The 13,251-nt window shown below is 40.0% G+C and overlaps 1 protein-coding gene across 1 annotated transcript in view; it reads left to right on the plus strand.

Annotated features, from left to right (window-relative positions):
* The window catches only part of LOC121928867 (lysine-specific demethylase 9-like), a 33,454-nt gene extending 22,270 nt beyond the window's left edge, over window positions 1-11,184 (plus strand). The window contains exons 3-4 of the mRNA XM_042464150.1: window positions 10,132-10,269; window positions 10,581-11,184. Coding sequence (XP_042320084.1) covers window positions 10,132-10,269; window positions 10,581-10,727 — 285 coding nt within the window. The 3' untranslated portion in view covers window positions 10,728-11,184. The remainder of the gene's footprint in view (window positions 1-10,131; window positions 10,270-10,580) is intronic.
* Window positions 11,185-13,251: the final 2,067 nt, after the last annotated feature.

Raw genomic sequence — 13,251 nt, forward strand, 5'->3', positions numbered from 1 at the left:
ATAATAATAATAATAATAATAATAATAATAATAATAATAATAATAATAATAAAATAATAGGATACTGGTTCCCTTACATTAGGTAACTTAAGAAGCATTGCCATAGAGGTTGACATTGCTTATGGTTTTGAACAGAGTAGAGCTGCAAAATGTTTTTTTTACCCAGGCTGGTCACTATTCCATTCCAGATCTCCCAGGTCTACCAAGCAGTTGCAGCAGAGAAAAAACAAAACATCCACCCACTCACACTTTTCTGGGCATCCTAGAAAGCAGAACTGCAGTTTTCTTTCCATGTAGGATGCTTTTTATTCAGCGGAATATGAAAGGAACAGGATTGGCTGGAAGTAGGAGACCTGCTTTCTAGTTGCCCATGGTTAAAAGAAAGTTATTAAAACACTTAATTAAGAGATTGGGAGGAATAGTGGCTCAGTTGGCATTAAGGATTATGGTTTGTTACAGAGAAGGTATGCCACTCTCAGTTCTACACTATTCTTTTCTATGATTTAGGATATTAAAATTTAAATATTAACCATCACAGTTTATCACCCTAACATGATTTAATGAAAGGTTGGATATAGGGTCTCTGAATGTAGTATCTCCCTGGATGAAATTGAACAGCCTTATAACCATGTACCCCTTCTTGATATGAAAGTTTAGCTTTAATTTATGAAGTAAGCTTCCCCTCTCCAAACAGGCAAAAGGTTCTCAGTGGCAAACTGCAGGTGCAGTTAGTACAAATGAATACAGCTTGTATTGTATCTTATCTGAGTCGTTTACTGTTGAGATAGCAGCTGTTTTGTGAAGAAGATCAAGGTGAGCCCATATCCTCCAGACTTTAATGATCTTTCATTAGTATATTACTCTAGAGCAGTGTAGGTAAGTCTCGGACTAATAGATACATAGAGATTACTGCAAGACAACATGGGCAAAAAGGGGCAAACTAACAAAGTCGGTCGGCTTTTAAACCAAGGTGATTTAAAATCAAGGCGTGATCACATGATTTACTTTAGCAAGGAGACTTTGACTTTTCATTACCATTAACTATAGGGCTAATATTCTTAGATGTAACCTGTTTATTAAATGCATTTTTAGAATTTTTTTTAACCTCATTTCAAGTTTAAAAGTCAGATTTTTAAAAATAAAAATAAAAAAAGAATCACCTGGCTAACATGATTTTACAGGCTTCCTACACATGATATCCAAACAGCTTTTATAATGGGATATAGCAGAGTTTTCAGATGCCAGGGAAGGATTTTGTTTTGTGTCCCCACTTCATTAAAAGCATTTGGATAGGACAGGAGATATGGTCTTTTTGGTGGCTGCTCCCAGGCTGCTCCCTCCCATCTCTATTTCTGTCAGTAGGCAAATACTTTTTCTGAAGTTGAAGGCTTTCATGGCCGGCATCCATAGTTTTTTGTGGGTCTTTCAGGCTATGTGGCCATGTTCTAGAAGAGTTTCTTCCTGACGTTTCGCCAGCATGTGTGGCTGACATCTTCTCTGGAGTTTTTATTTATTTATTTAGACAATATTTTGACCATTAAGTAGTTGCTCAGAAGATGTTTTTAAAGTTGTGTCTATTTTTTTCTTTTATGTTTTAAAATTTTTTAGATTGATTTTAATTCAGTGAGATTTTTATGTTTTGTTTTATTTAATTGTTCAACTTTTTTACTATTCATTTTAGTTATATTATTCTGTTTTAATTTTCATTGTTAGCTGTCTTGAATGCCATGCTTGTAGAAGTGGGAAATAAATGAATAAGTAAGAACAGGAGGACTGGTAAATGAAGTAGAAGAAGAGACAAAAATATTGCCTGCAAAATGGAAGAGAGAAAATGAGCTCAGCTATGTCTGCTTGTTCTGCTGCTACCTTTAGCTCCATCTCTACCTCCACAAAACCCACTTTGCTCTGAAAGGAATGGTGATACATGGGGTGGGGTGGTGGGGGTGGTAGAGGCACAAGCAGGAGCTGTTGCTTGCTCTACTTCTGTGTAATCCTTTATGGTGCAGCCCCAGCTATGGTAGTAAGTGCTGGATCTCCCTTTCCCTTTTCACTTCATCAACAGTGATGCCTTAGCTGCCAAGTAGTGTGTGTGTAAAAGAATCGCCAGTCTGATACTTGATCTCCTTTTGGATGGAAAGGCCTGCAACAAGGGAGTGCAACACAAATGTTATTTCATTACACATGCAAATAGGACAGATCAGCTTATTTTAAAAATATGATTGTAACCAGCACTTGTCATAAACAGTTTTTAGTTTGACTTGGCAACAATAATGCGTACCTCATTATATTATGAAGCCATCTTTAACCTGGAAGTCTAGTCTCAGAGTCTTAAATGGATTGTGATCAGTTTCTAGCCTGGGTGTCTTGGGGACTTTAACTTTTTCAACTGTTACTATATTAAATATGTTTTAATGTGCTTCTTAGGCCTGTTACAGACTGCCAAAATAAAGCTGCTTCGGGTCTTTTTGGAGGTATGCTATTTAAATGATGCATGGATCCTAAGAGTCCGGAGGTCACGCCAAAGCCACACTCCATTCCTAAGTACTGGAGTGCAGCTTTGGTGCAGCTTCCGGATTCTTAGGATGCATGCATCATTTAAACAGCATACCTCCAAAGAGACCCGAAGCAGCTTTATTTTGGCAGTCTGTAACAGGCCTTAGCCACCTTGACTTGTTTTTTTTTTAGTGGAAATATGGGATTAAATAATGAATAAATTGCCATAACAAATCTTTACTCAGCTTCTGAATACTGTGGAAGGTGGTCCTCATGTAGAGGCCGTGTTGTTTCTCCATCCTGAAATCATGTTAGCTTGATTTCTTTTTTGTCACTGGATTGCTTGTTTCTTTCATTGCTACGTTCACACATCCTTGCAGTGGTGGCCATTTGTTGTCCAAAGCCTATTTCAGTGCTATATTTCTAGCCCCCTACATATTTCTTCCGGCAGACCAAAATCCTATATCATGCTGTTACCCAAATAGCAGTTCAGTAGAATGTCCTTGCTACTCCTGCTCCCAAGAGTTGTTTTTAAAGATTTCCCAGACCTTTGGAATAGATTTTGGGAGGACAAGGGACATTGCAGTGGGGAGAGGAGCCCCCCCCCCCTTCTGCTGGAATTTCCAGTTCTATATGCAAAACTACTTTGTTGGCTCCTGTCCAGCAGTACCTTTTACATTTCATTTCTTCAGTGGTCTGGGTCCTTCCTTTCCCCCTCCCGAGCTATAATTTTGGTAAAGCAGACATTTTTTCTTCCATGCTAATCTAGAATGATATTTTCTAAGTGAAATACTGCTTGTGCCATATGCCATACTCAACTGCTCTGTCACAACGAATAATTTCTTTTGGAGGTTGTTTTTTCTTTCTTTCTATTTTTGCTCATAATGAAAACAGATGCTCAGAATTTTGCTGGATATTCTGACATCCCAGATGAATATTGTGCTTGGCACTGGCATTTGGATTCTTTATGCCTGTATTCATTGAATAACTCTTATCCGCAACACAGATAATCCTTTGATCCTGGGTGGGCAAGAGCAATGGGCATTGGTGCCCATTTTCACATGTAGTGGTGCACCACCAATTTTGGGCTGATTTGGAGCTAGAAAAAAACTCTCAGAAGTGATTTCCAGTTTGTGCTTCCATGTTTTTTAATTGTATATTTTTGGGGGATATGTATGTGTTTACATGTTAATTGCCACTTTTGGAAGCCTCCAGGACCAGAGATGTACCATTTTCAAGTGCTTTTAATTGAAAAAGTATGAAAAAAAATATGAATGGTGGGTTGTAAAAAGTACCTGGGAGGATACACTTTACCAAACTCTGTTCCAAATTATTTGTTTTCAGATTCTTGTCACTTGTTAATAATGCAAAGTAAAATCTAGCATTTATTTTATTCAAACAGGCTGCTCAGCACACCATTCTGTAGCTGGTTTCAAGATTTACATAGCTAATACAACTAAGGTCCTGAACAGACAGGCCAAAATAAAGCTGCTTCGGGTCACTTTGGAGGTATGCGGTTTAAATGACACACAAATCTTAAGAGCCCAGAAGCTGCATCAAAACTGCACTCCAGTCCTTAGGGTTGGAGCATGGCTTTGGCGTGACTTCAAGCCTCTTAGGACACATGCAGCATTTAAATAGCATATTTCCAAAGTGACCCAAAGCAGTCGGTTCAGGCCCTAATTAATTTTTTTTTGCAACTAATCTACACTTTCTATACTAATCTATGACCAAGTAATGGTTGCTTTGTTTTGACATTTGGTCTTTAACCACATATTATGCCCAAATCCATTCCCCGTTCTGAGCGTTACTTTGCTTGGCTGGAACCTTGCTCATAAATTTCACTTGCTACTGGTAAATGCCATTCTAGTGACCTAGCCTACATTGAAGCTATCAAGCTTCTTTGTATTAGGGAAAAGTAAAGTGGCTTCCTTAGCAACTGCTTCTTCCTTGTATTTGAGGATGTATATACTGTACGTTGATAGTATCCTTCTTTGCCAGCTGATTCTAGCTCTGCATTTTATTGATCAAGGACGGAAAGCAATGTCAGATTTTTATTATTTTCTGTACAGAATAATGATTTGAATGATATTATTCACTGGCAATAATGTCTTGGGTATTCTGAGAATCAGCCTCCTCTCAGTCAACCTGGACATTGGCTGAATGCCTGGATTTAGTTTTTTGTTAATGTTTTTGTCTATGTTCTCATAATACGTTCATTAGGCAGCTTGTTTTCAAATGTGAAAGGATTAAGTTTCTTACATAAACACAAGAAACCAAGAAACATCACTTCCTCACAGAAACAGTTTGTACACTTGTGTAAAAGTGCTCCTATTTAAATTCAAGGTCAAGTTATTTCATGTGTGGAAACTCTTATGAAACTCAGATGAATTCCTTAAAGTTTTCTTAAGGAGTGTGTGTTAGATTTTCTTCATGTGCAAAGTTGTGTCATCCAAACATCTAATGCTACTTGGTCTGGATAGTAGGTCATCTCATATGACAGTAAGGAACCAATGGCCTGTGGTTACTTTCAAAATACTTTCTGCACTCTCTTACAGACACTCTGATACAAAATATGCTTGTTCTAGTTCGGTGAGGGACAATTCTTTTTTTTAAAATATTTTTTATTAAGAATAAAGTATAACAATCTATAAAGAATAAAGAATAAGGAAAAGAAGGAAGAATAGAAACCCTAAAATAACATATATCTACACTAAACAATAGAAATACATATTGACATTATAACATACATACATATATTTACATAAGATCATCGATATCACTGTCCTTCTAGTTATACTTCCTTTACATTTGGATATTTACCGCATATTGTAAATTACTTATTTACTCCATATATACAACCTATAGTAATAGTGCATTCTCATGGTGATATACAAATTACACAGTTTAGAATCAACCGTAACTATTATTCAATTGTATATTTTACCCTTTTCCTCAAATGTTTTTAGAGCACTCCATTCTTTTTCAAAACTTTCTTTAGATTTTCCCTTTAATAAAGCAGACAATATATCCATACTTCTGGCTTCATAAATTCTAATCAGCCATTCTTCAATAGATGGGTTATCTAGTATTTTCCAATATTGTGCAAACAATATTCTTGCGCACGTAACCATATAAAGAATGATTCTATTCAATTTTACATTTTTTACGTTATGAGTCATATTCAGTAAAAATAAGTGTGGTACAAAAGGAATACATATTTCAAGAATACTTTCCATTGCTGCATGGATCATTTGCCAATAACCTTTAGCTTTGGAGCATGACCACCACATATGATAAAACTTACCCTCAGGCTTACTACATTTCCAGCATTTAATACTGCCTGTTTTATATATTTGGTGGATTTTTTGAGGGGTTAAATACCACCTATACAACATTTTCAAGTAGTTTTCTTTATAGTTTTGGCACAACATAAATTTGTTGGTTCCTTTCCATGATTTTTCCCATTCTTCTATAGTAATGGTCTTATTGATGTCCTGTGCCCATCTTATGCTGTGTTTAATGGCTTCATTTTCAAGATCTCTTGCTTTTAGTAACTTATAATATTTAGCTATATGTTTTCCTTGCTGATCCATCATTATTTTATCAATTTCATTTTTATCTAAAGTCACACCAGTTGTTTCCTTATCTATCTTGAATTGACTTTTTATTTGATTATATAAGAAACAATCTTGCATCTCCCCTTTCTCATTGATTTCTTCCATATCTTTCATAGTATATTTCCCTTCTGGTGTTTTGTTTATTAAGTCACTGTATCTTAACCACTGTCGATCTTTACCTTTTGTTCTTCTATAATATGCTTCCTGTATAGATACCCATGATGGGATATGTCTATAAAATTGATGTTTCACCTTATACCACACTTTAAGGAGGGATCTTCTTATCACATGATGATTAAATATATTGTTAGCTTTAGGTTTTATATACCCCATATATGCATGGATTCCTAAGCACAAATCAGAACTTTCTAGATTCAATAAATTTTCATCCCTCAAACTAATCCATATTCATTTTAATTACGGCAATCCTCCCCAAAAAAGACAGATTATATTTAGTCCATTTTGTTAGATCTTTTTTAATTTCCGACCATATTTTTATATAATTATTCTTGAATAATTCAATGTTTCTCTTTGTAAAGTAAATTCCCAGGTATTTAACTTTAGTTTCAATAGAGTATCCTGATATTTTTTTAAGCTCTTTGTCTTCCTCTTTTGAAAGATTTTTAGTGAGGATTGTTGTTTTCTCAGAATTTATTTTGAATCCAGCTAAGAAACCAAATTCTTGGATCGTTTGGATCAAATACTTAATACTCTTACATGGTTCATCTAGAAAAATCACAATATCATCTGCAAACATTTTGAGTTTGCATTCAGTATTCTTAATTTTGATTCCCTCAATTAAGTCGGCTTCTCTTATTTTGTTAGCCAAAACTTCTAATGTTAGTATAAATAATAAGGGAGAGAGAGGACATCCTTGTTCGGTGAGGGACAATTCATAGGCAGCTTCCTGTTGAAGCAAAACACAACAGGGGTATATGTGTCAGAGGTCCAAAACACACTGCAGAAATAATCCAGTTTGAGACCACTTTAACTGCCCTGGCTCACTGCTAGGGAATCTTGGGAATTGTAGTTTATTGTGGCATCTTCTCTGGCAGAGAAGGCTAAATGTCTCACAAGACTACCCAGAATTCCCTAGCACTGAGCCAGGACAGTTACAGTGATCTCAAACTGGATTATTTCTACAGTATGTTTTGGACCTAGGAGAGTTTGAACTATTCCAATAACAACCTTTGTGTGAGGGAAATCAAGATTTAAATGTTCAGAAGCCCTATAAGAAGATACCTGTGTACTACAAAATGTGATATATGCAGCATCTCTATTATTATTATTATTATTATTATTATTATTATTATTATTATTATTATTATTATTATTATTATTTTAACTTGGGACTCATGCAGCTGACAATTTAAAAAGAACAATACAGCTAAAAACATACAAAAACCGAACACTAAGATGAAATTAAGCTACGGGTTGAGTATCCCTTATCTGGAGATCTGAAATACTTGAAAATCCATGTGAGTGGCTGAGATAGTGACACCTTTGCTTTCTGATGGCTCAATGTACACAAAATTGTTTCATGCACAAAATGTTTTAAAATATGCTATATCAAATTACCTTCAGGCGATGCGTATAAGGTGTATACAAAACATAAATGAATTTCACGTTTAGACTTGGGTACAACCTCCAAGATACCTCATTATGTATATACAAATATTCCAATATCCGAAACACTTCTGTCTTAAGCATTTTGGATAAGAGATATTCAGCCTGTAGTCACAATATTAGAACAATTCAAACCTACTGTATATGCTCATGTTCAAATCTAGAAATTTTAGTTAGAAAATTGACCTAAAGACATTTGTTTGAAAAGGAACCATCCCCTGGCGAAGGGCAAGAGTATAATCTCTCCTGGAAGCACTGACACCTCCCCCTTCCATCCATCCATCTGTCTTTAGTGTGATCACAAATAGTTATGCCTGCTGGAATTTTAAAGTACTTTTACATTGTTTTCCTTTGCTTCATCCTGTAGATCCTTTGTTGCATGCCTCTAGGTTTGACCCTCAACTTACCCCTGGGTCGTATCAAAATCCATAATTTTGGCCCCAAAACCTGCCCTTTATTTACACGTGAAGTTGACTTTCACTTGAGTATATACGGTACATTTAAAAGGATAAAGTTGCAATAAAAATATAAAAAGCTATTAAGAACAGTTAATACATGATCCTTAGCACACTGTTTTAAAAGCCTGTTGGAATAAAAAGGTGTTTGTTTTTTTGCCTGATGACGGAAAGACATCAAGGAGGTTACCATTCTGGCCTTCCTGAGAAGGGACTTCTGGAGTCTAGAGGCAGTCGCCAAGAAGGCCCTGTCTCACCTCCCCACCAACCCTGCATGTGACAGTGGGCTGAGAGAAAGCCTCTTGCATTGATCTCAGGGCCTGGGCAGGCTCATAGAGGAAGAGACAGTCTGCCAGATAGCCTGGGTATAAGCCATATAGGGCTTTGTAGGTCATAACCAGCATTTCGAATACTGGTGGCCAGTACAGCTGCTATAACAGGAGAGTAGTATGATGCCTGTAGTGTGCACCAGTTAACACTCTGGCTGCAGCTCTTCATTCTAGCTGATGTTTCTGACCACTCTTCAAAGGCAGCTCCATGTAGAGCACATTATAGTAATACAAAAAGCTTGTAACTAAGGCATGTACCACTATGGCCTCATCCATTGTCTCAAGAAACGGATGCAGTTGGCATATATGCTTTAAGTGTGCAAAAGCATTCCTGGCCACTGCAGAAGCCTAGAACTCCAGGTGCAAAGTTCAGTCTAGGAGTACACCCAAGCTGCAAACCTGAGTCTTCAGGGAAGGTGTAACCTGATTTAATGGAGTGAATCTTGATTCCCTGATCTGCCTTTCAACTGACCAGGAGCATCTGTCTTGTTGAGATTAAACTAAGTACTAATTTAGACCTAAAACAGCTTCCTCGAGGTGGAAAGGACTAGTAGAGCTGAATGTCATCAAGCTCTAAAAGATGGATTTGAAGGAAGTCCTCCTGTTCAAAGCCGTTTATGTGCCACTCTGGAGATTTTGCAACATTTGAGCTTTAGCATAGCTCCTATTCTCTCTAATACTGTACACAGTTGGAATGATGTCCTTTGAGTGTTTATAATGGTAACTTACTTAGATTTACACTAAATTGGATGCATATTTAACTCTTTGATTGCAGCTGACTGGAAAATGGCTACTCCTTAAAACGGTTGACACATTGGGATCATTCTCAATTATGAATATATTTTCTTCCCCGTTAATATGAGTTTTGCTACATTATATTTGACTAAATACTGTATCCCCAAGTATTAGATGAAATAGGGCAACTTGGATTTCTTAGATTTTCCAAATGGGTTTCCAGTTTGGTGTATTCCTCTCTGTTTTTTTCTAGTGTGGTATGTGTTATTGTTTCAGTGCTTGCCTCATCTGCTAGCTTGGATGTGTGAATAGGGGAGAGTTTTCCTCTTGGTCTTCAGTTTGCTATCTTAGATTTATATCTTAGGTTTATATTTTAGGTTGATGATTATGATTATATCGTCCAATTGTCTAAGATTGTCATCCAGTTTTTTTCTACTTCTAATGGTATATTTCTTTGTGCAGGACTTTCCTTATAGAAAAGTAAGATTTACAGTATTTGGATCTATGGTATTGCAGTTTGTATTATTGTTGTCATATTTTATTGGTTTCTGGAATTGTGTTTGTGTGTCATCATGAACTGTTTTGGGATAAAGGTGCAATTTATTTTGTGGTTTACTTTTTAAAAAAAATATATAGACATAATGTTCCTTGAATGTATTTGCAGTCACCCAGGAGGGAGGGTCTAATTTTCCCTTTATGCAGTTGACTATGGAATCAATAAAGAGAAGGCATTTCCTGCTTTGGAGGTTATGTTTCTCCTCTAGGCACAGCCAGTTCCAGTATTTGTCTCCATTTTACAGTGTCATAGCACACAGTATTATGTAGTTCAGTGCTGTGATTAAAAAAGTGAATTTTTATTTGATTCCTGTACAGGTCAGTCGAACATACTGCTGTGGAACCTACAGAGCAGGTCCGATGAGGCAGATCAGTCTTGTTGGAGCAGTGGATGAAGAAGTTGGAGACTATTTCCCAGAATTTCTTGATATGCTGGAAGAATCTCCATTTCTTAGGGTAAGAACTAACTTTTGATTATTATAATTTATTCATTTTATTTCAAACATTTATAGGAGCCATATTTAATTTTTAACTGACATTAGCATTGTGGGTGAGCATTTGTAACATTACTAAGTGACAGAATAGTTAAATAGGAGAGCAAAGCCATAAGTGAAAATACTTTTACCACATGATTGAATAATTTATCGTATCCAGATATTAGAAATGTAGTTCTGTTAATAAAATTTTGTAGAAGTTTCTTTTGATAAAAATTTTCTACAAGAAGCCAACAGTTTGTTTTATTTTAGTTTTTCTTTTGTGATTTACAGATGACTTTGCCTTGGGGTACTCTTTCTAGTCTCAGACTTCAGTGCAGGTCGCAGAGTGATGATGGGCCCATCATGTGGGTAAGGCCAGGTGAACAAATGATTCCAACAGCTGATATGCCAAAGTCGCCATTCAAACGACGCAGGTAGTGCTTTTTTTCTTTTAAAGAGAAACTTTTTAAGTTGGGGGGGGGAAGCTTATAAAGTTCCTATTCTGTATCTCTAGTATTTAACTGAGTTCATTAGATCTTCAAAATTGATTTCATTTCAGTAAGGGATGAAAATGTTGTAACATATATTACAGAAATAAATACATGTTTCTCTCTTCTAACCTGACACATCTCTATCACATTTCTTATGCCATATATTGCATTTTAAATTTCTCAGGGCAGAGACTTACCTTTTTTGGGAGGCAACCTAAATACTTTAAAGGCACCAGATCTTACCTGATCTTGGAAGCTAAGCAGGGCCAGTTCTGGTTAGTATTTGGATGGGAGACAGCCAAGAAATACCACATGGTGTAGGCGATATTTCAGAGGAGGAAACTGGCAAAAACATATCTGAGTATTTCATGCCTAAGAAAACTTCGTGAACTTTATGGGATTGCCATAGAGCAATAGGCTGTTTGAAGGCACGCACGCACGCACGTATGCGCGCACGCACGCACGTATGCGCGCGCGCACACACACACACACACACACACACACAGAGCCATGTACAACGATGGTGCTACAAATATTAAAAAATGGAAATTTTGACTTGTAGACCTACCATTTTACCTCCAGACACCACATTTTAAAGTACTTAGTGCTTAATCCACTTAATCCGCTCTGATAGCCTTTAGGGCTGAAGGGCGGGGTGTAATTTCCCAGCAGAGAAGGGGGCCGAGCATCCTGATGTTGGGTAGCTCCACCTGCAAAGGCTCCTGTAGGCAGGACACAAACTTAAAAACAGAGGCCAGGGGCCCGACCCCACCTCCATAGGCGGAGCGACCCCCAGAAACCTCAGTCTTCTTCCTGCCTTAGCTCCTGGTAGGACGCATCTCACTTTGGATCCTAAAAAACCTACTTGGCTCCCCAGACTTGGCCTGGCTTGAACCCTACCTTTGCTCCTCTTTTTCCTTCCTTTCAAAAAAAAAAGGGTTTTTTCTCTCTCCTTTCTCTCTCCCCTTTTCCCCCCCCCCTTCCCCCCCCCCCCCCATGGCTGGCGAGGAAGAGGCCAGGCCAGTGGGTGAGCTGGCTTCCACTTGGCCCAGGCAAGCCCCGGCTTTGCCGGAAGCGCACCCAGAGGCACTCCACACTGACAAAGAACAGGGAGTGGAAGCTGGGCCGCACCGGGCGGAGGGAGATCCCTCACAGCCCGCTGCAGAGCCCAGGGCCTCACGACCGACCCGGTCAGGGTTGGAGGCTGGAGAGCCCTTGTCGCTGACGCGACGGACACGAGGGGAGGAGGTAAGCAAATCCCCCCTGCCAGAGGGAGGGCGATAGCGGTGGCCCGCAGGGCCAGCCCAACAGGGCGCAGGGCTGGGGGACAGGCCCCTTTCTCTCTCCGCTCCTCCCCCCTTCCTGGGATGGTCAGGCCCCTGCCTCCAGGCCCCCTCCACGGCCGGGGGCCCAGCGGCCGAACCCATAGGTGAGCAGAACGGCCCCTTCGTCTCCCAATGAGGGTTTCCCTGGGGCCCTATCCCCCACCAGGGGTGGTTTGGGTTGGGGGGACCCATCACCTGGCCCCCAGCCGGCGCCAGTGACTGCACGGTTGCTCAGGGGGGTGGTCATCTTGGCCGCATGGGCCGAGATGGGGGCCGCCATCTTGGTGACCCGGAAGGGGCGGGTTAGGCCCAAGCCCATCCCCTCCCCTAATAGGGAGCCCTCGCGCCGCTCCTCCACTAGTGCCGCCTCACGTGACTTCCCACGAGAGTCCACAGCATCAGACGGCCCCCGCGATGGGAGACACTTAGACCCCCAGGCCCAAGCCCATTCCATCGCTAGGTCCGGAGGGAGGGAGACCCGGGGTTCGCAGTCAGACTCAGACTCAGATACATCGCAGGCCTATCACCCCCCCAGCCAAGAGGGCCAGATATGCCAGAGAGTCTAACAAACGACCACGCTCCCCCTCCCCCCACTCCTCGGAGGAGGAGGGTCCTCCGGCCAGCCTAGATTCTGCTGCCTCTGAATCCGAGGAGGGAGAGCTCTCCCAGGACGAGGGAGATACGTCCAGGGACACCCCCATGTCCTCTCGACTCCTCAAGCCGGAGGACTATCCAACACTGATAAAAAAGACAACCAAAACCCTGGGCATCGCCCTGCCCCCCAATACCGCCCCTGTTCTAGGCTCTGACCTCCCCAGGGTCGGAGAGGAACTTTTTCCTGTCACAGCCCCCACAGTTCAGGAACTCCCATGCCCCTACAACATCATGCAGATTGTGAGGGACGAATGGAGGGCACCTGCGGCATCTAGGCCCAACCACAGTGCGACTCGAAAACATTACATCCTTCAACAGGGAGTCATGGATAGTCTAAGGTTCCCCCAGTGGATGCCCCGGTGTCTGCCCTTGTTTCTTCGTCCGTTTTCATCAGGGATGGTGAGGACACCCTTAGAAACCCAGAAGACAGGAGGGCTGAGGAAGCACTCAAAAAGGTGTACGAAGCAACTTCCATAGCTATCAGGGCAGCCA

The sequence above is a fragment of the Sceloporus undulatus genome, chromosome 4 (assembly GCF_019175285.1).
Source record: "Sceloporus undulatus isolate JIND9_A2432 ecotype Alabama chromosome 4, SceUnd_v1.1, whole genome shotgun sequence".
Classification (NCBI taxonomy): domain Eukaryota; kingdom Metazoa; phylum Chordata; class Lepidosauria; order Squamata; family Phrynosomatidae; genus Sceloporus; species Sceloporus undulatus.